At 36.2% G+C, this 26933-nt stretch overlaps 1 protein-coding gene across 2 annotated transcripts in view; it reads left to right on the top strand.

The window, feature by feature from the left end:
• Positions 1-20042, top strand: part of LOC150087769 (protein SCAI) — a 196797-nt gene extending 176755 nt beyond the window's left edge. For both annotated transcript variants that reach the window (XM_090370293.1, XM_090370294.1), the window contains 2 exons: positions 23-123; positions 19539-20042. In XM_090370293.1, the coding sequence (XP_090226419.1) occupies positions 23-123; positions 19539-19682 (245 nt within the window). In that variant the 3' untranslated portion in view covers positions 19683-20042. The remainder of the gene's footprint in view (positions 1-22; positions 124-19538) is intronic.
• The last annotated feature ends 6891 nt before the right edge of the window (positions 20043-26933 follow it).

The raw sequence follows: 26933 nt of genomic DNA on the forward strand, positions 1-26933 counted from the left end.
TTATGTTCTTTTTACCTTACAGATCCAGCTTACCTCCAGTTTTATGGAGATGATTTTCTTCGGTTACTGATGTTGAGATTTATTTTTTGCCACATTGTTCTAAAATTGCATCGTCTATTTAAAGTAAGTTCTTCTCTCCAGTTATTCACTTAAAATTAGATGTAGTTCATGTATCAAGTCTATCTATCAAAGTACAGAAACCCCATTTGGCACATTTCTACTCAAAGTAATAAAAATAATTTTATGTTGCTAACGGATTGCTTTATGTTTTTAAATGCTTTCTATGAACATTAAATTTTCAATGTTGTGTCTAGTTTCAGAGTGAAAATATTCTGGTAAAGATGTTCAGTATTTATTTGTTAATACTGTTGTCACTTTACATTGTTGTTTGAAGTGTAATTCACTGGGGGAAAAATGAAAATGTAATCTGTTAAAAATTAGTTTCCACACTAAGTGCAGGTATTATTGTAGGTTTTTAGAATATTAGACCCTTCTGTTTTTATGACAAAAAATAATAAATAACTAAATAAATAAAATCCAAAAATTGAATTTAACCAACTCATATTTATGACTGTGTTCAAAGATGTAGTAGTAGCATGTGATGCAAGAAAGCAAGTGTATGAGCTTATGCAACATCAGCCAAAAAAAAAATTTACAAAACAATTCCCTTTAAATGTTTGTCCAGTTCCTCCTTAAATTTATTTAACCTACCAACTTCCACAACGACCAAATACGGAGGATGCGGAAAGGTCATTCAGGGAATGACCACCGCATATCCCGGAGCAATATGGCCTTAGTTGCTAATGCTCCTAAAAACCAAATAACAACAACAATCCACAACGACAGATGGAAGTTTGTTCCAGCAATTAATCACCCGCTGGCTAAAGGCAAATTTCCGCAAATCAATTCTACCTCTGTTTTTCCTTAATTTGAATTTATACCCCCTTGGGTTCGTAATCTGAACAAGTGGAAGAATCCCATCAAAATTCAGCGTGTGCTCAATCCATTCAAGGCCTTATACACCTCGCAGGTGCCTAGTCTCCAGCTGCTGCAATTTGCAGAATTTATGCCTCTCTTGGTAAGAGGATCCCTTCATTCCCTTCACCAATCTTGTTGTCCTTCTCTGTACACCTCAAGCAAATCTACATCCTTCCTAAAATGAGGTCTCCAGACCTGTACGTAGTACTCAAGGTGTGGCCTGACCATTGCCTTATACAAAGGAGGACAATCACCTCCTTTTGCCTTCTCGCAAAATTCCTGTTTATCATTGACAAAACCCCATGACCTGCCCTGGCAGCCTATCTGCATTGCTCAGAAAACTTCATATCTGATTGCACAATTACTCCCAGGTCTTTTTCATTTTCTACCACGTTAAGTGTAGTATCACACAGTGTTGTGTTTCTCTGGGGTTACTGCTACCCATATGTAGTACTTTGCATTTGTCAATGTTGAACTTCAGTTGCCACTTCTCAGCCCATCTGCTCAACCTTTCCAGTTCCTGTTGCAGCAGCATAGCATCAGTAGTGTCCTTAACAACCCTGCCTACCTTTGTATCGTCTGCAAACTTGGACATTAAGCTTGATATACCATCATCAATATCAGTTATAAATACAGAAAACAACAATGGACCCAACACTGAACCCCAAGGGACTCCACTAATAACATTAGTCCACAATGAGCAGTGTCCATTGATTACCACTCTCCGTTTTCTCCCACTCAACCATCCCTTTATCCATACCAGCAATTTGCCTCCAATGTCACATTGCTCTAATTTGTTCAGCAGTCTCCCATGTGCAACGGTATCAAAAGCCTTTCTAAGATAGAAATATATGATATCAAAGTTATTCCCTGCATCCAGTTCCTTTGTGACCACATCATAGTATCCAATCAAATTGGTCAGGCAAGATTTTCCCTTAACAAAACCATGCTATGTCCAAGCTATAACTGAAGTATTTTCTAGATGATCCTGCAGTGCTTCTTTGACCAGTGCCTCCATTAATTTTCCTGGAACAGAAGTTCAACTAACAGGTCTATAATTACTTTTGTCACCCTTTGATCCTCTTTTGTGAACTGGGGATACATTTGCACATCTCCAGTCCATGGGTACCTCACCTGAGTCCAAAGAAGTTCTCATAATTATGGCTAAGGGTTTGCTTACTTCCTTTGCTGCCTCCTTTAATATAACTGGATAGATCCCATCCACCCCACGTGCCTTTTTTATGTTTGTCTTCAACAATTTCTCCTCCACTTTCCTCTCAGTTATTACAAAATCATTAAGCATCCTGCTACAATTTGATAACCTTCTGCCATTTTCAAACCTTAATAACTCATGTTTGAATGCAGATTCAAAATACTCATTCAGTTTGTTTACTGTCTGAGCAGGATCATCAACAGTTGAACCATCGATATCAAGTGGACCAATCAGATTCATCCCCTTCCTTTTAGAGTTTATATAAGTAAAGAAATCCTTTCTGCTTTTCTTAGCATCCTTTGCCAAAGATTTCTCGTAATCTGCCTTCACCTGCCTAACCTAAATTAGAATTACTTTACTAAATTAGAAAAAAGCCATGAATTAGGGTTGAATTTGAAAGTGTCTGCAATTCTGCCCAGACAAGATAGAAGGGAGTATATGATGAGAGCCTTGTCGATCAATTCGGCCATGGAAAGGGATAGAATTTTTTTCATCCTGGTCTGTACTTGTTAACAGGAGAGACTGCTTCTACAGGATGGGATCCACCTAAAAAGAAAGGGTGCAAGAATATTTGCTGATGCTATCGAGGCAGTGTTAGGTGGATCGGAAAACTGCTAGCTTTGGGGGGGGGGGATACAAGGACTAATAATTTAACAGTAGCCACAGGCAGAGGTGAAGGTGATTCTTGCACAACTTCTATTAGACTAAGTAGCGAACTGGAGCGAGGGGTGCTGGGGGTTTCAGGGACGGATGGTAGTCATCGTGAAATAGGTGGGTATATGGAATGTGTTAGGGTAACTAGGAATAGAAGCATGTATACTTGCATGTATACCAATGGTAGAAGTATAGTAAATAAATTTGATGAATTTGAAGTGTTGGTCAAGACATTAAAGGCGGATATTGTTGGGATAGCAGAGACGTGGTGTCACACAGATATAAGGAATGCCGAACTGGAATTTGGGGAGTAAAATATGTACAGAAAGGATAGACAGGATAGAAAGAGAGGAGGTGTTATGCTGTTAATTAAGAAAAACATAAAATCAAAAGAAGATCACCCAGTTGATATAGATGAACAGTGCACTATTGAGTCAGTTTGGTGTGACATAAGCAGTGCAAAAGCAAAAATAAGAGTAGGAGTGTGTTATAGGCCTAATGACTCAAATGAGTACAATGAACAATTATACGCTAGTAAATCGGAATGTCTTATAATGGGGGATTTTAACATCCCAGATATTGACTGGAACTTGTTGGTCACTCGCACACTAGTCAGACTTTTGTGGATTTATTGGATGATTGTTTTCTGCAGCAGCATGTTCGAGAGGCAGCCAGAGAGAGTAATACCCTTGATCGGGTTATCAGCAGTGATCATTCGTGTATTAAGAATTTGCAGATAAAGGAACAATTAGGTGGCAGTGATCACAGTGTACTGATGTGGGATTTACTAAAAGATATAATTAGGGGTAAAGGAAGGGGTTTTTGCTTCTGTAAAGGTGACTATAGTAGTCTCAGACAGTTTTTAAATTCTATACAGTGGGACCAACTGATGATGTTACCAACAGCAAATTCTAAGTGGGAAGCATTCAAGGAATTAATAGTGGAAGCTACTAAATGTTTCATACCTATTAAGAAATATTGTTCAAGGTTTAGGCCTAAATGGTTGTCAAATGAATTAATGAGACTCATGGTAGAGAAGAAAAATGCATGGGATGCATATAAATTATCAGGCGAAACAGAAACCTATGATATATATAAGCTAGTCTGTAATCAAGTCACAAAGGAGGTTAGGCAGGTGAAGGCAGATTACTCGAAATCTATGGCAAAGGATGCTAAGAAAAACAGCAAGAATTTCTTTACTTATATAAACTCTAAAAGGAAGGGAATGAATCTGATTGGTCCACTTGACATCGATAGTTCGAATGTTGATGATCCTCCTCAGATAGCAAACAAACTGAATGAGTATTTTGCATCTACATTCACGCATGAGGAATTATTTAGGTTTGAAAATGGCAGAAGGCTATCAAATTGTAGCAGGATACTTAATGATTTTGTAATAACTGAGTGCAAAGTGGAGGAGAAATTGTTGAAGTTAAACATAAGAGAAGCACCTGGGGTGGATGGGATCTATCCAGTTATATTAAAGGAGGTGGCAAAGCAAGTAAGCAAACCCTTAGCCATAATTATGAGAGCATCCTTGGACCCATGGGATGTTCCCACAGAATGGAGATGTGCAAATATATCCCCAATTCACAAAGGGGGATTGAAGGGTGACACGAGTAATTACAGACCAGTTAGTTTAACTTCTGTTCCAGGTAAAATAATGGAGTCACTGGTTAAAGATGCATTGCAGGATCATCTAGACAAGACTGCAGCAATAATTCAGACACACCATGGGGTTGTCAAGGGGAAGTCTTGTCTGACCAATTTGATTGGATACTATGATGTGGTCACAAAGGAACTGGATGCAAAAAATAATTTTGATATTGTATACTTGGATTTCATGGAAGCTTTTGACACTGTTGTGCATGGAAGACTACTGTACAAATTGGAGCAGCGTGGTATTAAGAGGAAATTGCTACAATGGATAAAAGGGTGGGTGAGTGGGAGAAGACAAAGAGTGGTAATCAATGGACTTCGTAGACTAATGTTATTAGTCGAGTCCCCCAGGGTTCAGAGTTAGGCCCACTGTTGTTTTGTATATTTATCAATGATATTGATGAAAGTATAGTAGGCTTAATGTTGAAGTTTGCTGATGATACAACGGTTGGCAGGGTTGTTAATGACAGTAATGGCAGTGTGCTACTGCAAAAGGGATCTGGAAAATTTGGGCAGGTGAACTGAAAAGTGGAAACAGAAGCTTAACATTGACAAATGCAAAGTACTCCATATGGGTAGAAGTAACCCCAGAGAAACGTACCAACTGTATGGTATACTACACTTAAGGTGGTAGAAAATGAAAAAGACCTGGGAGTAATTGTGCAGTCAGATATGAAGTTTTCTGAGCAATGCAGACAGGCTGCCAGGGCAGGTCATGGGATTTTGTCAATGATATATAGGAATTTTGCTAGCAGGGAAAAGGAGGTGATTGTCCCTCTGTATAAGGCAATGGTCAGGCTTGAGTACTGCATAAAGGTCTGGAGGCCTCATTTTAGGAAGGATGTACATTTGCTTGAGTGTGTACAGAGAAGGGCAACAAGATTGGTGAGGGGAATGAAGAGATCCTCTTACCAAGAGAAGCTTAAGTACTGCAAATTGCAGTGGCTGGAGACTAGGCACCTGCGCGGTGATCTGATTGAGGTGTATAAGGCCTTGAATGGGTTGAACATGCTGAATTCTGATGGGATCCTTCCACTTGTTCAGATTACAAACCTAAGTGGGCATAAATTCAAATTAAGAAAGGACAGTAGAATAGATGTGTGGAAATTTGCCTTTAGCCAGTGGGTGGTTAATTGCTGGAACAAACTTCCATCTGTCGTTGTGGAAGTTGATAGGTTGAATAAATTTAAGGAGGAACTGGACAGGCATTTGGAGGGAATGGTGTGATTTTTTTTTTTTTTTTTGGCTGATTCTGCATAATGCTCATACACTTGCTTTCTTGCATCACATGCCACTACTACTGCTGCTACCTCCTTTTTGACTTGATTACAGACTAGCTTATATCTGCCATAGGCTTCTGTGTTGCCTGATAATTTATATGCATCCCATGCATTTTTGTTCTTTGCCAAGGTTGTTCTTTTGACAACCATGTAGGCCTAAATCTTGAACAATATTTCTTAATAGGTTTGAAACTTTTAGTAGCTTCCACGATTAATTCCTTGAATGCTTCCCACTTAGAATTTGCTGTTGGCAACATCATCAGTTGATCCCACTGTACAGAATTTAAAAACTGTCTGAGCCCACTCTAGTCACCTTTATGGAAGCAAAAACCCTTTCCTTTACCTCTGATGGTAATTATATCTTTAAGTAAATCCCACTTCTTGAAACAGTATAATGTTTCATTTGAGCATAGGGAATGGTTCCACTTCACAACTGAGACAATATTTAGATTGTGTTTAGGCTACAGGCAAAAGAACCAAAAAGATTTTCACTTGTTATAGCACAAGGAGAAAATTATTCTGTATTTTTTCCCCTTGTTGTTGCAATTGGTTTGTAAATGAAATGGTGCTATGCACAACTTAAGCAGTTTCCACTTGGCAAATGTTTTGTATACTTAAAAAAATTTAGGATAATGGCCATTGATTTTGTTATGATAAATGAGTGTACACCAGATACTTTGTTATGTTGAGACTTTCTTGAAGACATATACTCAGTACCAACACAAAGAAGAAAATGAGCAAACTTTATTAGCCTAAAAAACTTTTCAGTTTGTCTTTCGGAAGGTAGCGTGTTTTTCAGTGTATCTTTATTGATTTTGTTGTACATTTTTTGAAACAAAACAAGATGATTACTTTGAATTACGTTATATATTTCCATTTGTTCCAGAAGTCTGGCAAAAAATTAAAATTCGATTATTGGAATACTGTTGGTTATAACATTGCAGTTTTTACAATGATATTCTACAAATTACAGGGGAATCAGTACTTATTTCCATGTATCACTAGGAAAGCTGCACTGATGCACAAGGTGATGTCAGTGAATCACATGGTTCTTAACAAATTTACAGCAGCAATTACTTAATGTGTCTGCCTGTGAAAAATAACATTTCCATCAGAATTTCTGCAGTTCCTCATTTTTACGGCATCTTTTAGCAGTGGAGAAGATGTCAGATTACTTCTGTATGCAAGAGACTTGAGATAATCCCCCTCACCCAAATCAGTTGGCATTGTGTCTGGGTATTTTGGGGTCATTCAGTGTGGGCAGTAGCTGTTAAACAGATTGTTTGCATTAAAGTTTGGCACGGGTAATTGTTTTACCGAGCACTGTATGGGCTGAGGCACCATTGCACTTGAATGTTGTTGTGATGTGACTGTTTCTTTCCTGAATGCTGGACATGACACTGTGTCACAGAAGTTCAGCATATTACCTGCCTGTGTTTATGCAGATTTTCAGACTACAGTGTAATGTTCCCCAAAGAAATATGTCCTGGAAATGAAAAGCAGTAAAACCACACCACACCATTATCTTTTATGTGTGCAGAGCAAAGTCAATCATGAAGGTTGGCTGTTGCCCAAATGCAGAATTTCTGGGTTCCCCTATTTAACAAGAAATGGGTTTCATCCATCCATTGCACAACCATCAGTTCTCATCCTGCTCATCTTTTCAGAAAACAACCTAACATGTACTTTTTACTTGGATAAATATTGTAATAGCAGTCTGCACAAGCCAGATTTTGTAAGGATACCACTAATATATCTTAGTGTATCTTGCCGTACTGTCATACTTAAAATCCTCATTGATGATTTTAGATGGATTAGCCAGGCACTGGCTAATCCATCTATCAATGATGCAGTCGGTCTATCAATGTGCTCTTCTAGAGCAGGCACAGCTGCATCAGTGGTTGATGGATCCTTACTTCATGGGTGAGCTGCCATTTATCCTGTCTTCCTTGAACCTCTTGTTTAATGTTTGTGGTTGGTAAGATTGTGGAATCTGATTGTATTAATACACGGTCATGACAAGAATGGCATTTATATATCTAATAAATATAACCTTATTTTAGAAATATTTTTGATACTGTTCCTCATGAGAGGTTACTATATAAATTAGAGCTGGTCAGGATAACGGGGAAGATCCAGCAGGGTTGGTTGAAGGAGGGAGATAGGGATGTTCATAAATGGTTATTGTTCAGAGTGGGGCAGCAAGTGGACTGGATGTTAGTGCTTGGACTATTCTTGTTTTTTATCTTCCTAAATAACAAAGGAAAACAGGAGAAACTGTCAAAGTTTGCTGAAGACAAAGTTGGGAGGGAGTTTAATGATAGCAGTAGGGCATGCTGCTCCAAAAGGATTTGGAACGACTGCAATTTTGGTCGGAAAAATGACAGCTAAAGTCTAATGCTACCAAATGTAAAATATTATACTTGGAGAACAGAATCCATGAGGAGTTTATAGATTTGAAAAAGAGGAATTAAAGTATGTTCAGGATTAGATTTTTGCAACATAGACTATATTGTACATCTGATGGACAATTCATCAGTTAACAAATTGGCCATCAGATATGCTGTTTTAGTGTACATTGCAAAATAGAAACACGGGATAGTAGCATGGCTCTCTGTTATGTGTTGCCATTTCATATTACTTACGTAGTGCAAAGCTAATTAAGTCTTTTAGTAAGATTTCAAAGAAATAAAACATAAAATTTAAGAAAACATACACAAGATTTTCCATGTATTGCAAAATCTGACAAAGGTAACACATTTGTCTTACAAAGTCTTTGTCAGATTTTGTCATTGCAAAATCTGACAAAGGTAACACATTTGTCTTGAATGTTGTTGTGATGTGACTGTTTCTTTCCTGAATGCTGGTACACAAGACAAATGTCTTGTGTACCATACAAGACAAATGTCTTGTATGGTACACAAGACATTTGTCTTGTGTACCATATGTAGTTGTGATTTTTTCATTTTTAAGGGGGGAAACCCAATGTAATGAGGCATTTGCAAACAAATGAACATAAAGACAGAGTGTAGTGCATGGAAAGAAATACGAAAATAGAAGCATTTTGTGGTGACAATCTCATGTGCTGAATGTTTATTTGGATCTTTTGTTATAGAACTGAGATCGTGATAGTGAAACAGCAAAAAAAAAAAACCCGTTGTTGCAGCACAAAAGACATATTGTTATATGAAATTAAGCAGATAGTGAAAGAAGAGGTAGTAATGGCTCCAAAAAATGGACAGGATTTGGTTATTACAAGTGGTAGTAAACAAAGTGATTCCAAGCTATATTCCATTGTAGTGACCTTTTGATTTAAAAAGAAAAAAAAAAAAAGTCAAATCAAAAGCAGCCTGCTCTCAGTTCCAGTTTGGAAGGTAACTCTTCAGAGTATAACATTGGACATCTTATTCTGATCAACTGGAAAGCAAGTGGGATTCCTTATAAACTGTCTGGCACTTAGTGTTGATAATGCACCTGTTATGGTAGGCCTAAAACTGGCCTACATGTTTAAAGAGGAGGTAGAGAACTTGGTGATAATGTCCTTGGCATTCTATTAATATTAATTTGTATGTCAAAAAGGGATCTGCATGCCTTCCTGTGAAAGTGGATGAATACTTGGTGGGAATTTACTATTATCTAAGATGTGCTGAAAAGGAAAGATAGATTCACACAACTTCAGCTGATGCATACCAATGTGCACACACCTTTTTAGTGTGTGTGTGTGTGTGTACACATTGGCCATCTATGGTTAACTTTGCGACTAAGCTGGTAAAACAGTGGCATGTTCTTGTTTAAAGAAGAGATCAGAAGTGGTGAAAAAAACAATGAGCACTTTTCCAAGTTACCAAATTTGTAAACTACAACAGGCGATCACTGAGTGGCACTGACTCATGTTCCAATCTGGTTTGTGATCCAAAAGTGTTGAAAGACAAATTGATGAATTCCAGGAAAAGAACTTCTGAATTGCAAACTTCTGGTAAAAGCAATCTTGATTAAACCAAGTAAACTGAAAATTCTAGGCATGTTATCCTCACTCGTGGAGAAAGTCTGTTCATGTTTCTCTCTTCTGGCTTGAATAATGCAGTTTGCTTGTTTCTAAATGTTACGCCAATATTTGAAAATCCGAACATAGCTCTTCAATCCATCACACCTCACATTCATCTTCTGAGGTCATTACTCTTAGATATGAAGGATGTTGTGTGCAAATTTATTTTACCAACATTTTTCAAATGTGCTACCTCCACTTTGGATATTGATTACCATAGCAGACTAATTCAGAAGGATGATTCTGACTAGAAATAGTCATTTCTACTGCCAAGCCATACAGTGGTTCTTGATTTGGGAAATGACAAGTGTACAAGGAAACTTGAAAGGCCAGAAATTATCCCAAGCCATGCTTGGCATTTTAACAATTCCTCATAACAGTGCTGAGTGTGAGAATATTCAGCCAGGTTAGAACAAGCCTAGTTCAGCTGTTCTCTTTTTGGTGAAGCTCTGGAAATGTTCTTGCCAGCCAAGTCTAGACAGTAGCATTAGTAGAGGCATATGATGCAAGAAAGAAAGCTTTTTCTGCCTCAGCCAAAAAAAAAAAAAAAAAAAAAAATTGCTCCCATTTCATCCCTCTGTTCATTACAAATACCTGTCCAGCTCAGCCTTAAATTTATTTAGGCTATCAACTTCCACAATAAAGGATGGAAGTCTGTTCCGTCAACCAACTACCCACCGGCTAAAGGCAAACTTCCACACATTTATCCTACATCTGTCTTTCCTCAATTCCAATTTATGCCATCTCAGGTGATTATTCTGAGCAAGAGGAAGAATCCCATCAGCATTGAACATGCTCAAACCATTCAAGGCTTTATACACCTCAATCAGATCAACTCGCAGGTGCCTAGTCTCCAGACACTGTAATTTGCAAAACTTAAGCCTTTCTTTGCAAGAGCAACCCTTTGTTCCATTCACTAATATTGTTGCCCTTCTCTGTACCCGTTCCAACAGCTCTACATCCTTCTTAAAATGAGGCCTCCAGACCTGTATACAGTACTCATGGTGTGGTCTGACCATTGCCTTATACAAGAGGATAATCACTTCCTTATCCCTGCTAGAAAAATTTTCCTGTATATCATTGACAAGACACCATGAGCTACTCTTGCAGACCATCTGCACTGCTCAGAAAACTTCATATCTGCCCGCACAATTACCCCAGGTCCTTTTCGTTCTCTACCACCGTCAGTAAAGTACCACAGAGTTGATACGTTACTCTGGAGTTACTGCTTCCTATATGTAGTACTTTGCATTTGTCAATGTTAAACTTCATTTGCCACCTCTCAGCCCGTCTGCTCAACTTTTCTAGATCCTGTTACAGCAGCGTACTGTCATTAGTGTCCTTAACAACCTGCCTACCTTCGTATCGTCTGCAGATTTAGACATTAAGCTTGATATACCATCATCAGTATCATTTATAAATACAGAAAACAGCAATGGACCCAGTACTGACCATGAGGGACTCCACTAATAACATTAGTCCATGATGAGCAATGTCCATTGATTACCATCTCTGTCTTCTCCCACTCAACCATCCCTTTATCCATAGCAGCAATTTGTCTCCAATGCCACACTGCTCCAATTTGTTCAGCAGTCTTCCACGTGCAACAGTATCAAAAGCCTTTCTAAGATCAAAATATATGATATCAAAGTTATTCCCTGCATCCAGTTCCTTTGTGATCACATCATAGTATCCAATCAGATTGGTCAAGCAAGACTTTCCCTTAACAAAACCATGCTGTGTCCAAGCTATAATTGAAGTCTTTTCTAGATGATCCTGCAGTGCCTCCATTAATTTTCCTGGAACAGAAGTTAAACTAACAGGTCTATAATTACTTGTGTTGCCCTTTGATCCTCCTCCTTTGTGAATTTGGGTCACATTTTCACATCTCCAATCCATGGTTACCTCCCCTAGGTCCAAAGCAGCTCTCATAATTATGGCTAAGGGTTTGCTTACTTCCTTTGCTGCCTCCTTTAATATAACTGGATAGATCCCATCCACCCCGGGTGCCTTTTTTATGTTTATCTTCAACAATTTCTCCTCCACTTTCCTCTCAGTTATTACAAAATCATCTAGCTCACTGCCAGAGTTTAACTCACCTCTGGCATTCCCCTCCTTGAATAACTTTTCATGTGTGAATGTAGATTCAAATTACTCATTTAGTTTGTTAGCCACCTGAGCAGGATCATCAGCAGCTGAACCATCAATATACAGAGGACCAATCTGATTCATCTCTTTGCTGTTTTTCTTTGCATCCTTTGGCAAAGATTTCTCATAATCTGCCTTTGCCTGCCTAACCTCCTTTGTGACTTGGCTACAGACTAGCTTATATCTATTAATCAAAGTCACCCATTAATTTATATGTATCCCATGCATTTTTCTTCTCTGCCACATGTCTCATTAGTTCATATGACATCCATTTAGGCCTAAACCTTGAACAATATTTCTTAGTTGGTATGTAAAGCCTAGTAGCTTCCCAGATAAATTCTTTGAATGCTTCCCATTTTGAATTTGCTGTTGGTAACACCATCAGTTTGTCCCACCGTATAGAAATTAAATACTGTCTCAGACCACCGTAGTGGCCTTTACGAATGCAGAAACCCTGATGGTAGTTACCTCTTGGAGTAAATCCCACTTCAGCACACTGTGATCACTGCCACCTAGTGGTTCCTTTATCTGCAGATTCTTAATGCATGAAGAATCACTACTGATAATCAGATCAAGAGTATTACTCCCTCTAGTTGCCTCCCGAACATGAGCCGACCGGGCTAGCCGGGTGGGTAAAGTGCCTGCCTAGCAACCCAAAGGTCGCGGGTTCGAATCCCGCCTCGGGCTTGGATCAAAGTACAGTAATACCCCGACTTACGCTACCCCGACTTACGCGAACTCGGAGTTACGCGGTTCTTGATTTTTTCGTTTGGCAACGCTGCCGCTTACTATCTTCAAGGTCGTTTTTCATATGTTATCGATATACGGTGCGACGGCGGAGAATGAGAGCGAAAGATGAACAAAATTCAACTTTGCTGCTTTTATGTTTTTTATATCAGTGAAGGGGAAACACATTTCACCATAATAACGTAAAAACCAACACAATTCCAGCTATCGGTATAATCGCAAATGCAATTAGATCGAGTTTACTACCAGTTTATAACAGATTTCACTAGTAGAAACGCAACTGGATTTTTATTGTTTTATGGTAGTAACCCCTAGAAATGTGAGGTGTTAATAGCGTATCTCTGCCTATATGGTGTTGTTTATTCAGTTGCTACATGCGCGCAGCTTTGTTTATGCGTATCAAGCGTGCCTCCTCGTTTTGTAATTGTGCTTTATTCCCTAAAAATGAGTAAAATACTTAATTAAAAGGTGTGAAAAGGAAGCGTCCTGGTGAAGACACTGCAGATTCAGAGAGAAAAAGAAAAGCAATTATCGATAAACAGAGGCGGACTGGGTCAAAAATTCTTACCCAGGAAAATTTATAGTGGCCTCATACTATGGTTTATAGCCAAAATCACACTGGTCCACCGGGGTTTCCCCGGTAAGGCTTATGGCCAGTCCGCCTCTGTCGATAGAGAAAAATATGAAATTGTGAAACGCTTTGAGCGAAATGAAAGACCATGTGATATTGCACGTGCTACAGGCCTAAATGAAGCAACGGCGAAAAGCACGTGGAACGAAGAACGCGTTATAGCTACAAAGCAAGGAATAAAAAAAAATATTAGCTTGCTACGAAGAAATTCTGGGTGAAGAAAAGTAGGCGCTGTGTCGTCAGCCGAATTTGTTAGATTTTATGAAGCCATCGACATCGAAATAACTTTTTAACGTAAGTCATTTGTTTTTTTAATACATATTTTGTATTAATATGTATAAAGAACTGCAATTTTATTAATATTTTTCTTCTAAACTAGTGTTTTTGTTAGTCCTTGGTCCCAATTAAGCAAAATTTATATGTATTTATATGCAAAGTTGTACCCCGACTTACGCGATTTTCATCGGACCCACCTATCGCGTAACTTCGGGGTATTACTGTACTGCAAAAACCTTGGGAGGTGCATTATGGCCACAGAAGCCGATGCGGCAACAACTACCCGAACATGCAGATGTAGAAAACAATCATCCAATAAATCCACAAAACCTTGCTAGTGTGTGTGTGTGTGTGTGTGTGTGTGTGTGTGTGTGTGTGTGTGTGTGTGTGTGTGTGTGTGAGACCAACCCACAAATTCCAGTCAATATCTGGGAAATTAAAATCCCCATTATAAGAGACTCTACTGGCCCACTCTATTTCCCTGCCTGTACAGTTGTTTATTATACTCATCAGAGTCATTAGGCCTATAACACACTCACTCTCAATTTTGATCTTCCAATGCTTATGTCACACCAAACTGACTCAACACTGGACTGTCCAGCGATGTTTACTGGCTTCACTTCTTTGGATTTTGTGTGTTTTTTAACTAATGGCATAACCCCCTCCTCCCTTCCTATCCTGTCTATCTTTCCTGTACACATTGTACACTCCCCAAATTCCAGTTCTGCATTCTGTATATTATATCTGTGTGTCACCACGTCTCTGATATCCGAACAATATCTGTCTTTGACATTTTGAGCAATACCTCAAATTCAAATTTATTTACCAAACTCCTAGCATTGGTGTATACGCAAGTATACATGCACCTGTTCCTATTCTTAGCGACCCTAACACAACCCATGTGTTTAATTGTACTGCAGTGACTCCCAGCAGTCTCTGAAATACCCTGCATCTTGTTTTCCAGGCTGCTGCTAATTCCAATAGAAGCAGTACAAGAATCACTTTCACCTTTGCCAATGGACACTGTTAATCTATTAGTCCTTGTATCTCCCCAAGCTAGCAGTTTTCGACCCATCTAACACTGCTTCGATAGCATCAGCAAATATTCTTGCAACCTTTCTGTTTAAGTGTATCCCATCCCTGTAGAAGCAGTCTCTCCTGTTAACAAGTACAGACTAGTCTGAAGCGCCTCCGTAGCCAGGTGGGAAGGAGCAGCAGTGCGTAGCACACGCTTCTTGATTAGACCGGGGTTCGAGCCCATCACCACCAAATACGAAGATTGCGGAAAGGTCAGGGAATGACCACCGCATATCCCGGAGCAATATGGCCTTAGTTGCTAATGCTCCTAAAAACCAAATAACAAACAAACAAACAAACTAGTTTAAAAAAAAATTCTACACCTTGAACCTTGCACAATCTTTCCAGTGCCAAATTGATCAACAAGCCTCTCATCATATACTCCCTCCTATCGTGTCTGGGCAGAATTGCAGACGCTTTCAAATTCAACCCTAATTCCTTTCTTTTTTTTCAACAGTGACCTGTACTTGTTAAATAATTCCACCGGTCTCCTACTCTTAATATCATTAGTGTCAGTGTGTACAACAATATCTTTTGAGCCCTTAAAAGATGATATAATAACTGAGAGCAAAGTGGAGGAGAAATTGTTGAAATTAAATGTAAGAAAGGCACCTGGCGTGGATGAGATCTATCCAGTTATATTAAAGGAGGTGGCAAAGGAATTAGTAAGCAAACCTTTAGCCATAATTATGAGAGTATCCTTGGACTCAGGGGATGTCACCACCAACTGGAGATGTGAAAATGTATCCCCAATTCACAAAGGGGGGGGATCGAAGGGTGACACGAGCAATTACAGATCAGTTAGTTTAACTTCTGTAACCAGGGAAAATAATGGAATCACTAGTTAAAGATGCATAGCAGGAACATCTAGACAAGACTGCAGTAATAATTCAGACACAAAATGGGTTTGTTAAGAGAAAGTCTTGTCTGACAAATTTGATTGGATACTATGATGTGGTTACAAAGGAACTGGAATTAAAAAATAATTTTGATATCGTATACTTGGATTTCAGGAAAGCTTTTGACACTGTTGCACATGGAAGACTACTGTACAAATTGGAGCAGTATGGTATTAAGTGTAAGTTGCTACAATGGATAAAAGGGTGGTTGAGTGGGGGAAGAGAGAGAGTGGTAATCAGTGAACGCTGTTCTTCCTGGACTAATGTTATTAGTGGAATCCCCCCACTGTTGTTTTGTATATTTATCAATGATATTGTTGAAGGTATAACAGGCTTAATGTCGAAGTTTGCAGATGATAAAGAGGTTAGCTGGGTTGTTAATGACAGTGTGCTACTGCAACAAGATCTAGAAAATTTGGGCAGATGGGCTAAGAAGTGGTAACTGAAGTTTAACATTGACAAATGCAAAGTACTGCATATGGGTAGCAATAACCGAAGAGAAACGTATCAACTGTGTGGTACTACACTCAGGGAGGTGGAAAGTGAAAAAGACCTTGGGGTAATCATGCAGTCAAATATGAAGTTCACTGAGCAGTGTAGTTGGGCTGCCAGGGCAGGTCATGGAGTCAAGTCAATGATATATAGGAATTTTGCTAGCAAGGACAGGGAGGTGATTATTCCGTTATACAAGGCAATGGTCAGGCCACACATAGAGTACTGTGTACAGGTCTTGAGGCCTCATTTTAGGAAGGATGTAGCGTTGGTTGAGCGTGTACAGAGAAGGGCAACAAGATTGGTGTGGGGAACGAAGGGGTCCTCTTACCAAGAAAGACTTAACTTCTACAAATTGCAGTGGCTGGAGACAAGCACCTGCGAGGTGATCTGATTGAGGTGTATAAGGTCTTGAATGGGTTGAGCATGCTGGATTCTGATGGAATTCTTTCGCTTGCTCAGATTATGAACTGAAGGGGCATAAATTGAAATTGAGGAAAGACAGTTACAGAATAGATGTGCAAAAATTTGCCTTTAGCCAGTGGGCGGTTAATTGCTGGAACAAACTTCCATCTGTTGTTGTGGAAGTTGACAGCTTAAATAAATTCAAAATGATAGCTTAAATAACAATAAAAGCTTATCAAAATTCAGTTTTATTACAATAATTTGAGCTTTCACTTTCTTGCATACATTTTGATCATTATATAGTAGCATACATGATTATAATGATGTACTACAATACACAGTGTACCAATTAAATAACGAGACTGCGTTCACTCTGCATTTAGTATTAACATAAAAGGCCAGAATAGTACATGATTAGATCCACTAGTGTGTGCTCTTTCCAACGAGTGCAAGTTGAAACTTGTCTGGTCAGTAGTTTGTGATTTACGGCAGAAAGAGTAATAGTAGTTTTGTGCACGTCGTCAGAAAATTGAAAATGGAACAAAGAGCAGTTATCAAATTTTATTGTAAATTGGGAAAAAGTGCTATTGGGACTTTTGACAATTTAAAAAAGTTTATAGTGATGAACGTTTGTCTCGACTAAGAGTGTTTGAATGGTTTTCTCATTTTCGTAAAGAACATGAGTTGTTAGAGGATGATCCCTGACCTGGCTGCCTGGTCTCTGTTCGGTCGGCCAGGAATTCATCAAGCAATTTTTGGCAAAAAAAATCGATTCCAGTCATCAAACACCTTGCATATTCACTGGATTTGGCTCCCGCAGGTTACTTTTTGTTCCCCAAAATCAAAACATCCATGAAAGGAATGTGATACAGGACGATAGAGGACATCCAGGCTGAAGTGACCAATCACTATCAGCTGAAAGCGGTCCAGAAGTGTTTTCAAAACTTGTATAAAAGATGTAAACAGTGTGTACAGATCGGAGGTGATTACTTCGAAAATATATAACCTTACTTTGCCGTTAGTGTTGATAGCCTAAATAAATTTAAGGCTCAGCTGGACAGGTATTTCGAACAAATGGAGGTGTGAAATGGAAGTGGTTTTTTTTTTTTTTTTTGACTGATGCTGCATAAGCTTGCTTTCTTGCATCATATGCCTCCTAATCTAATTCTTTTTTTTTTTGTAGTAGCATCAGTCTCGTTATTTAATTGGCACAGTGTAGAGCACAGTAAATGTTTCATGATTTGCATGTGGTTATGCAAAATTTTATGATATGTTGTTTAATTTTTTAGTAACTCATATGCAGATTCTTAAACAGGAGGAAGCAGGAGAAAGTATATATGAGGTGTGGCAATAAAGTTCCCAGACTGGTGCAAAAAAAAGAATTACAAAGAGCAGGAGTTCAAAAATGGTTTTATTTTTCTAAGAGTTCTTTTTCTTTTTGGTCTTTTTATTTTTTTCTAAAATTTCCTGAAGGGAGTCAGCAAAGGCGTCCAAAGAGATGATGTTCAGTTTGGTGATTGAGGATGTCTGGTGATTCAGTTCGGTGATTAAGTAAGTTTCAGGATGTCCTCAAAATCCTGAAACCTCTTTCTTTTGAGAACAGTTTTCACCTAGGGAAATAGGAAGAAGTCTGCTGCTGCTGCTAGATTGAGAGAGTAAGGTGAATGCTTGATTTATACAATGACATGTCAGAAATGTCTTCATGAGAGCAGAATGGGCAGTTGTACAACAAGAACCAGCTGCCTTTCTCTGGAAATTGTGTCTTCACCCAGGAAATATGCTTCAATAGTCTTTGAAGCACCTGTACGAATACAGCATTGATATTCTTCCCCCCTTCAGGTACAAATTTCTTGTGAATTGCTCGTTTGTCAAAAATATGATCAGCATTACAGAAGTTCACTACATGCTCTGAGTCATACTGAAATGGCCAACACTCAACTCCAATGACAATACAGTCGAGGAGATTTGATTGGCTTGACAAGTCTGGATGACGTCTTTGTGTGATGATACTCGTTGTTGCTTCGTCCTCTGTGAGGCTGTGTGGCACAAATTTTGCACAGACCTTTCTTTTCTTAAATCTTCATGCAGAGTTTGACAAATCCTCTTCTTATTCATATCCGACCCATCAGTCATCGTTCTGAGGGTCAGACAATTTCTTTCCACAGTTTCCCAACTTTTGCAGCTCTGCTCTCATTTCAAGAAGTTGATGGATGCCCACTTCTGGGTCATCGTGAACATCCTCACACCTGTCTTTGAAACAAACTGTACAACTTAATGTTTCATATGTTTCTGTTGTAGATTTTTCCAGTTTAAAGAAAAATTTGATGTCCATTTGTTGCTCCATTGCAGAATCACAACACATAACATTAACTTCACTAACGAAACTGGTTGTTACTTGCAGCCTGGCTGCAAGTAACATACATGCCACTTCCATTTATTTTCTGACTCGTCAAACACAACTTTTAAAGTTTAAAATGATTAATTTACTTTTTTTATTTTCAAAATATATTGGTTTGTACCATACAAGAAAAAAAGTATTTATGTTATTGAGTGATATTATGCTGTTTAATACTTAAAATATATAAAGGATACTGCACTCCATGTAAAATTTAAAAAATAAATTAGAGATTGAGAGTGACAAACTTTGACTGAGATGTGAAAAAATATCTTTCATTTTTCATTCACATTCTGATCAATTGGTCAAACCCATCTCATCAGACTTGAAAATAGAATCCCAAAGTGAGTTCAGAAATATTGTCAGCAAATAAATTTTTTTAGTATATTGAATGTGGCAGGTATAAGAAACTATTTTCTCTATTTAGAGACCAATAATGAATACAGTGTTATCTTTCATATAATTTAAGTTTTAATGGTAATTGGTGTTAGCAGCTAAAGCTAATATGCATTATTAGAATTTTATGCATTTTTATATATAATTCTTCATAATGTTTTCAAATTTTCAGGGACTATTAATTTTTTTCTTTTTTAAATAGTAGACTGTAATTTATGTAAATGTAACATGCATTTATTTCAGGGTCATAACTTTTTTCCACATGCACATCCACCCCTTCCAGAGAGTGAGATACTGGATCATCCCAGTCTGAAGAGGGCAGTTCTGGAACTTGCTAGTGTTCTTGATGTGAGATCAATATTTACAGAGACAGATGAAGCAGACTGACAAACAGTGATGTTTACCTTAGCCTGAGCCATTGTGTTTTCCAGGCTGTCGTCCCATCTGTATATCATGCATAGACACAAAACATACCTTGGCTGCTGCAGAAAGACAAAAATGTGTGTGTTTGTGCATATATGCACATTCACATGTATGCATGTGTAAATATCCTTATCACTCTAATGTTGGTGCTCAGCAACTGCTACAAAATATTTCAGCCTTTATCGTCCTGTATAATATGCAGGTATGTATCAGTGTTGTTGACCATTGCACGAATATCACATTCTCTTCACTACTAATCTGTGTAATTTCCCATTTCAGTAAATATGCTCCAGTCTGAGCTGTTCTTGGTTCAGATTTCTCCACTCAGGTCTCTAGTTAGGGACAGTCAAAATCCAGCACATCTGTAATAGGGACCAACTGGCCTCAGTTGCAGGGGTAAAATATATAATTAACATTTATTATTCACTACAGTCATTGAGGTGCCACAAGGTGGAATTAAGATTTCATCTGTCATGGGTAATATTGAAAATGCTGAAATTTTTGCATATATATATAGATACCAGTATGTGTTCATACCTTTTTTGTTTTTTGTTGTTTTTATTTATCGTAAAATAGAGTACAACAGCTATGAATTGTATGCATGTGTACATTCATGCAGTGGTGTACTATAGTTAATGTTGTCAATAAAATAATTTTACCTTATCATACTGTCCCCCCCCCCCCTCACATTTCTAAAGAAAAAAATATTTCTTTAGAAATGCATGTATTTCACTTTTGTAAAAATCTCTTTGAAAAAGTAGTTGATAAATATTTAAAATTTTATCCTAAGTCACTTATTCAGAAAAACTTGCACCAGACATAGTCTAGTCATGCTGATATAATTTTTTTTTACCTGGCTGATTTTTTTTTTTTTTTTTTTTTTTTTTAACCATCAAATAACAAATATATTTTGTATTTATTCAAATCTTAAGATTATTTAATTTTCTTATTTTTGATGTTCAGATTTTAGTGGTTATCTCAGATTCATGACCCTCCTACCTCATTGAATCTGAGATGACCTTATTGTTAAAAAATAGGATTATATAGAGATCATTCTTGGAATTGTGATTATTCTTAAAAAGAACATAGTGTTAACCTTCTTACAGTTATGAAGGAATTTGACTCTGCATTTCCTTGGTAGGAATTAGTTTATTAACAGATTAAAACTTACTGCTTTGTATGCTAACCATATTTTGAAATATTTGGGTAAATGCTTTGACAGGTAGCAGTTTACCCCAAAGTTCTGATATGGTTAGTTTAAAATTTAGTAGGTATTAATCTGCTAATAAGCTAAGTAATTTCTACTGGCATAGTGCAGTATTGGATTCCTTCTTAATTGTTTCCTATGTAGGTGAAATTTAAAGCTTTGTGAAGCTATTACTCACCTCAGAAATAGGAGTGAGTAGTAGCTTCCGCTACTAAAAATTTAAAGATTAAGTGTTTTTTTTTTTTTTTTTTACTGAATTTTAGCTAAAAAAAAAAATGAAATTATTTTTAGCTAAAATTTCATTCCAGAACATTGTAAAAATAATTTATGCAAGTGTGTTTATTTTATTTTTCCTCAGTAAATATTTTTCATCATCTAAACATAGCCAAGGTTGTACTTGGAAAGAGTTCCCAGTGAACCCATAAATGTATCTAATTATGAATTATTTGTTACCTGTTTCTAGAACAGGAATCACAGTGGCTAAACTCCATGTTACCTTCCCCCCTAATAACTGAAACATTAAAAATTCACTCTTCAGCAACAGTTGTGTATTGGTCATCTAAAGTTGTTAATATCATAAGACCTTGCTTTAATAGACTTCAATTTAAAGCACTTTGGAAATAACAGAGATGTGGCCACTGAACTAGGCTTTCCATCTATGGAACCCAGTGATGCAACTGCCTCAGCCTAATGGCAGTTACCATCAGTTAAAAATATTTCACAATAAAACACGGTGCCAGAGAGCCAGGAACGTCTCCATCACCTTCTTGCTCAGCATGTCAAACATTAGTAAGAAACTATCTGAACCTGTAGAAAGGGTACTCAAGAGCCCTTCAGACTCTGAATAAGCTTTAGTCAAAGTTTCTACTTTGTCTATACGACACAACAAAATTTGGGCAATATATAATATTACAATTAATGTTTTTTTTTTTTTTTTTTTTTATGTGCAAATATCTTTTCCAGCACTACTAAATTTTTCGGACTGAAGTAAAACCGATTGGTAAAAAAAATGCAAGACGAAAGTAATGTCACTTCCTAAACGATGCTAACTCAGTCACTAACATTGATTTGGTAGTATAAGTAGCAGGCATTAGCATAAAACGTTGCATCGTTCTTACTAAATATTTCGGACTGAAGCAAAACCAATTGGTAACAAATGTGAGACAGAAATGATGTCACTTCTTAAATGATGCTAATGACTCTAACTCAATCACTAATGTTGATTCTGAGTAAGTAGTGAGTGTATGCATAAAGCGTTACACCATTCATAACTTCGGTTCTAGCTGTTCAAATTTAAAAATTTAAATGGTTTTGATATTTGTCAAAGATGTTGTCACATAAAATGAAACATCTTTCATGCATACACGCAGTTTTTTTTTATTATATAGTACAACATTTTTTCGTACATTCTAGCAGCTTTGGCAACTGCCTGTATTTCTTTTGAGTTTAATTTACAATTTGATTTGGTAGACAGTCCTTATCCCTATACAGTCCATAAAATCAGATTTTACTGTCAAATAAGGTCAAAGGTTTACTGTCAAATTGTCAAATAAGGCCATATGAATTCAGTTTCTTAATCAGGAATGAACTTACTGCAGCATTTTTAAAAATGCTGCAATAAGCTCAAACTGCAAAGATTAATTTTATACCCAGGTTTTTATCAGTTTATGGAACTACTTGTTATTTCTTTATTGCCAGAAAACTTACTTAGTAATTTGGAGCTCACTGTATAGAATGTTTTGAAATCTGTGCATCCCTTAAAAGATGCAGGCATACGTTATTATCTAAAATACTTGTTAGGGAAAAAAAAGTCAATATTGCCAGTTCATCTATTTGAACTTGAAATAAACAAATCATTCAGAAATTGTTACATGAAGTGATGCTTGCTTTTGCAGGTTCATGATGGATTATTGCTGTGTAAAGTTGATATCTGAAAAAATATGTCATATCAAATGTAATGGATTTAAACTGGCAAAGTGAGGCATGACAGGTGTGATGGATAGATAACAATATGAGATAATAATATCAGATAACAATAAGATGCCAGAAAACAACAGTTTGTGCTTAGTTATCTTTCTTCACCAGTCAGTTTTCTGGGGAAAATAGGCAAGGAATAGTTTAACATGGTAAAATAAGAATTTATCCTTAATTCTCACATTATATTGTATAATAAGATTAAAAAAAAAAAAAAAAAAACATTAAAAATATCTTGTTATTCAAAAAAAAATATATATATATTATTCCAGAGCAATACTAAAATTCACACTGTAATAGATAATTAAATTTTTAAGTTTTACTGTTTTTGGTGAATAGAATACACCAAGTGCACCAACTAGAGAGTTAGCCCATTAAATGGTTTTCTGATAAAATAATTTACAACCACAGGGAATAGTCATTAGAAACTGTGAAGAAAAACACTTCTCTTAGTGCAAAAATAACTTCTCGCTACAGCTTTTAATAAGGAATTTTAGAAAAAAATTTAAATAAATTTAGACTAAATATTGGTTATAATTTATAAAGGTTATATGTTTTGGTTTGACACTTTTAAAAGCTCACATAGTTTCTCTTTTGCTCTAGCATCTTTGCTTCACCTGCATCTGGCTTCTGTTGCTCTTTCCTGAAGAAAGAGTGACCCACCCAGCCATTCTTCAGACATCAGTTTTTATCCTAAATATACACACTTCTGGTTTAATAATGTCCTTTTATTTTGAAATTTATGGACTAGGAGAAATGTATTGCATTTTCAGAAATTTCTTGATTATTTGTTTTAGTCTTACTGCACATGTCTATAAAGTTTTAACTATCATATTAAGCCAAGCTATCAGTTGACCTAATATGACAATTATCGCATATAACTTCACAGAGAAGTTTATCTACCCTGCAAAAATTACTCTAAGAAATTACTTTTACAACTGCTATAAATATAGATGTATTACAAAACTTAGGAAAGTTTCTTTCCTACTAATTATTTGTATTTATATTATTAATACTATATATAAAATAAGTATTATTAATATTAATAATAAGTATTATTTGATCAGTCTCCAGATATTTGAAGAGGAATGCAGTCATTCTAGCAGTTCTTGTTCATTGAACTAAAAATGTACACTAATTTTTATCTTTGTTAAGTTAATATGCAAACACTGCTACATAATTTACCTAGGGTCCTGAGCTGGATATCACCATTCTTCTCTTTCTTGGTGATTTCCTTCTACTTTTGACTGACTCTCTCTCTCTCTCTCTCTCTCTCTCTCTCTCTCTCTCTCTCTCTCTCTCTCTCTCTCTCTCTCAGGGTAACTCGGGAATTTTTTATTTTTTTGGCTGGTGCAGCATAAGCCTCAGGCTTCCTTGCACTATGTAGCTAATAATAATAAGATTTAAACAAACAGTACTTGTAACTTTGTTTTGTTTCTTAAGAAACTTGTACAAATCCTGCATTCTCAAGATTTTTTGAAAAATATTTGTCCCATAATGTTTGTCCTAAAATTTCATGTCCCATAATTCTAAAGATTTTTGTGATTGTTTCCTTGAACTACTGTTCCAAAAAAATATATTAACATCATTTGATTAGTTTAATTGTCAATATAAAACAGTTGGAATAGACCCGTGATTCATTTATTTTTGGGTACATATTGTCATGGTCAATGGAATGATTAGTTTATTGCCGTAATAACTAGCATCAGTATCACAGCCATGTTAGTTTTCATTGTAACTTGCATTCCAAAATGATTAGGTTAGGATAATCATAAATTCTTGCATTTATGATTATCCTAAAATATGCTTTATATTCTTGATTGTTAGCTGACTTTGAATGGTGGACATTGTGAAAACAATTGGCCTTGTTTTTTTTTTTTTTTTATTTTTTTTAAGCCATTAATATGGAGGTGTATTTTAATTTTCTATCAGTAATGGTGTAGCAGCATAATTTTCTGTTCAGGATAATGGTTAGAAGATCTTGGACATATAAAAAAAAGTGTGCCATACTTGCAGTATATCTTATTTTACCTTGTATGTGTAGAAGTAAAAATGGCCATGTGGGCCATTTTTACTTCTTTTGTAGATTTAAATTAAAATTCTTCCAGGATCACTTTCGTTTTTAGAGAACTTGAAAGACTTGGCTGGAGCAAAGTGTGGCAAGTAGGGAGTTATTGGAATATAGCTATTTAATATTAAATTCTGCCAGAAAACTGTCAAATGAGAAGTAAAAAAAAAAAATTAATGAAAACCCAAATGTGAAAGGTATCAAAACCTGTAGTATTTATTACTGTGCATGGGTTGAAGACTGAAGATACTTGTTGACATTAGACTTGAATTTCTGTAGATTTTAATTTTCAGGAAACATATATAAAAGAAAGTTGTTCAGAGACCAAAAGTAAAAGGAATAAATGAATCAAGAAGTAAACTTGATTCATTATTACAGTGCAGAAGCACCCATTTATTTGTTTGTCAAAGGTAAGGACATTTTTATCAGATAACATTATTAATGTACTTGCATATAAAGTGCTATATTAATAACCCTTTTGACTTTTTAATGGATAATATCCTGACTGTCAAGATAACTTCAAACATCACTTTAGTTTCTGAAGTCATACATTAAATTTTTTTGATTATGGTGAAAAGGATTATTATTAAGTATCCCAAATGATACTTAACTTGTAGGTCATAAAAATAATAAAAATCTGATCCAGTGTCTGGATTCTGATTGGATTTCCAATCTGGATTTCGATCATTGTACACAAGAGTGCATTTTATTTATATTAGTTATCTGAGCATTTGTGGAACAGTGTATTGTCAGATAAAATGCATCTTTGGATCATTGAAGAGTGGCACAAAAAATCACATTTTTGTCACTTTTTATGTGGGTAGAGGGGACTTGTTTCATGATATCACTTCATATCAAATAATCAATGCCATTCATATCAAATAATTGATGCCAACAACCATTTGCTTGCTGATGATTGTTCTCCCTCATTAATCCTTTCAGGAGTTAATTTCCCACTGGTAACAGTGGGAAATTAACTCCTGTGGAGCAAGTTTTTTCATGGAATTTTGAAAATTTGCAAAAAAAAAAAAAAAAAAAACCTTTGTACATATATATATATATGTTTTTTTGCTGAGATTATTGCTATGAATTGCATAGTGGCTTGCCCTGATATAGCAAATCTAGTTTGAAGGAATTACATAAAATATAAAAAAGTATAATAGAAAAAAAAAATTAACAAAGAATAATTGTACATTTTATTTTTGTAATAAACAAATTTCAATTTTTTTCAATAATTTTAATTTTTGAAAAAGATCATCATTACTCCTTTTTTTTTGAAGAAGTAATATATACTCTATATCTATTTATGTATTTGCTGATTCAATTTTGGTGACTTCCAAATCTGAATTTCAGAGAATTTTTGCTTTGTAATCTCAAATTGGATGATGGCTAATCTCCTCTGATTTTCTGATTTTGAAAACTATTTTCATGTTACCATCTGTTGCAAACCATATATATAGCTACTTGTTAGAAACTTCTTTATAAAGGTAATTCATCACTATAGATCTACTGTTTAAATTTCCATGAGAGAGGGGAAAGGAAAACTAAAGGTTTGAGGAGTCATTGAGAAATATAGTCTTCCTGAAGAGCACTTCTAGGTTGAGTGTAACATTCTTAATGCTGCAATTACTAGTTATGATATAAACAAAAGGGGAGAAATTTTAAGAAATAATATAATGCTAAAATGAGCACAAGTCTTTTCAGATTTTGTTATCCATTACCATATGGATGTGCATGAAATTACCATATGGATTTGTATATTTGGGGTGTACATTTTCTGTGGAGCATATATATTGGGTTGGTCATTTGTGAACTTAATTTTATCCAGGTATCTGCCAGACATTTGAAAAGTCGTGGTCTGGCATTTAGTTTATTTGAAACTTCTGATTTATATTTAACTATAGTCAAAGCTTCCAATGTTGTTTATAGTCATTATTTAGTGTGACTAAAATTTGGGCATTGTCTG

Source organism: Mastigoproctus giganteus, chromosome 3 (genome assembly GCF_048544385.1).
Source record: "Mastigoproctus giganteus isolate SK-2022 chromosome 3, ASM4854438v1, whole genome shotgun sequence".
In the NCBI taxonomy this organism is placed as follows: domain Eukaryota; kingdom Metazoa; phylum Arthropoda; class Arachnida; order Uropygi; family Thelyphonidae; genus Mastigoproctus; species Mastigoproctus giganteus.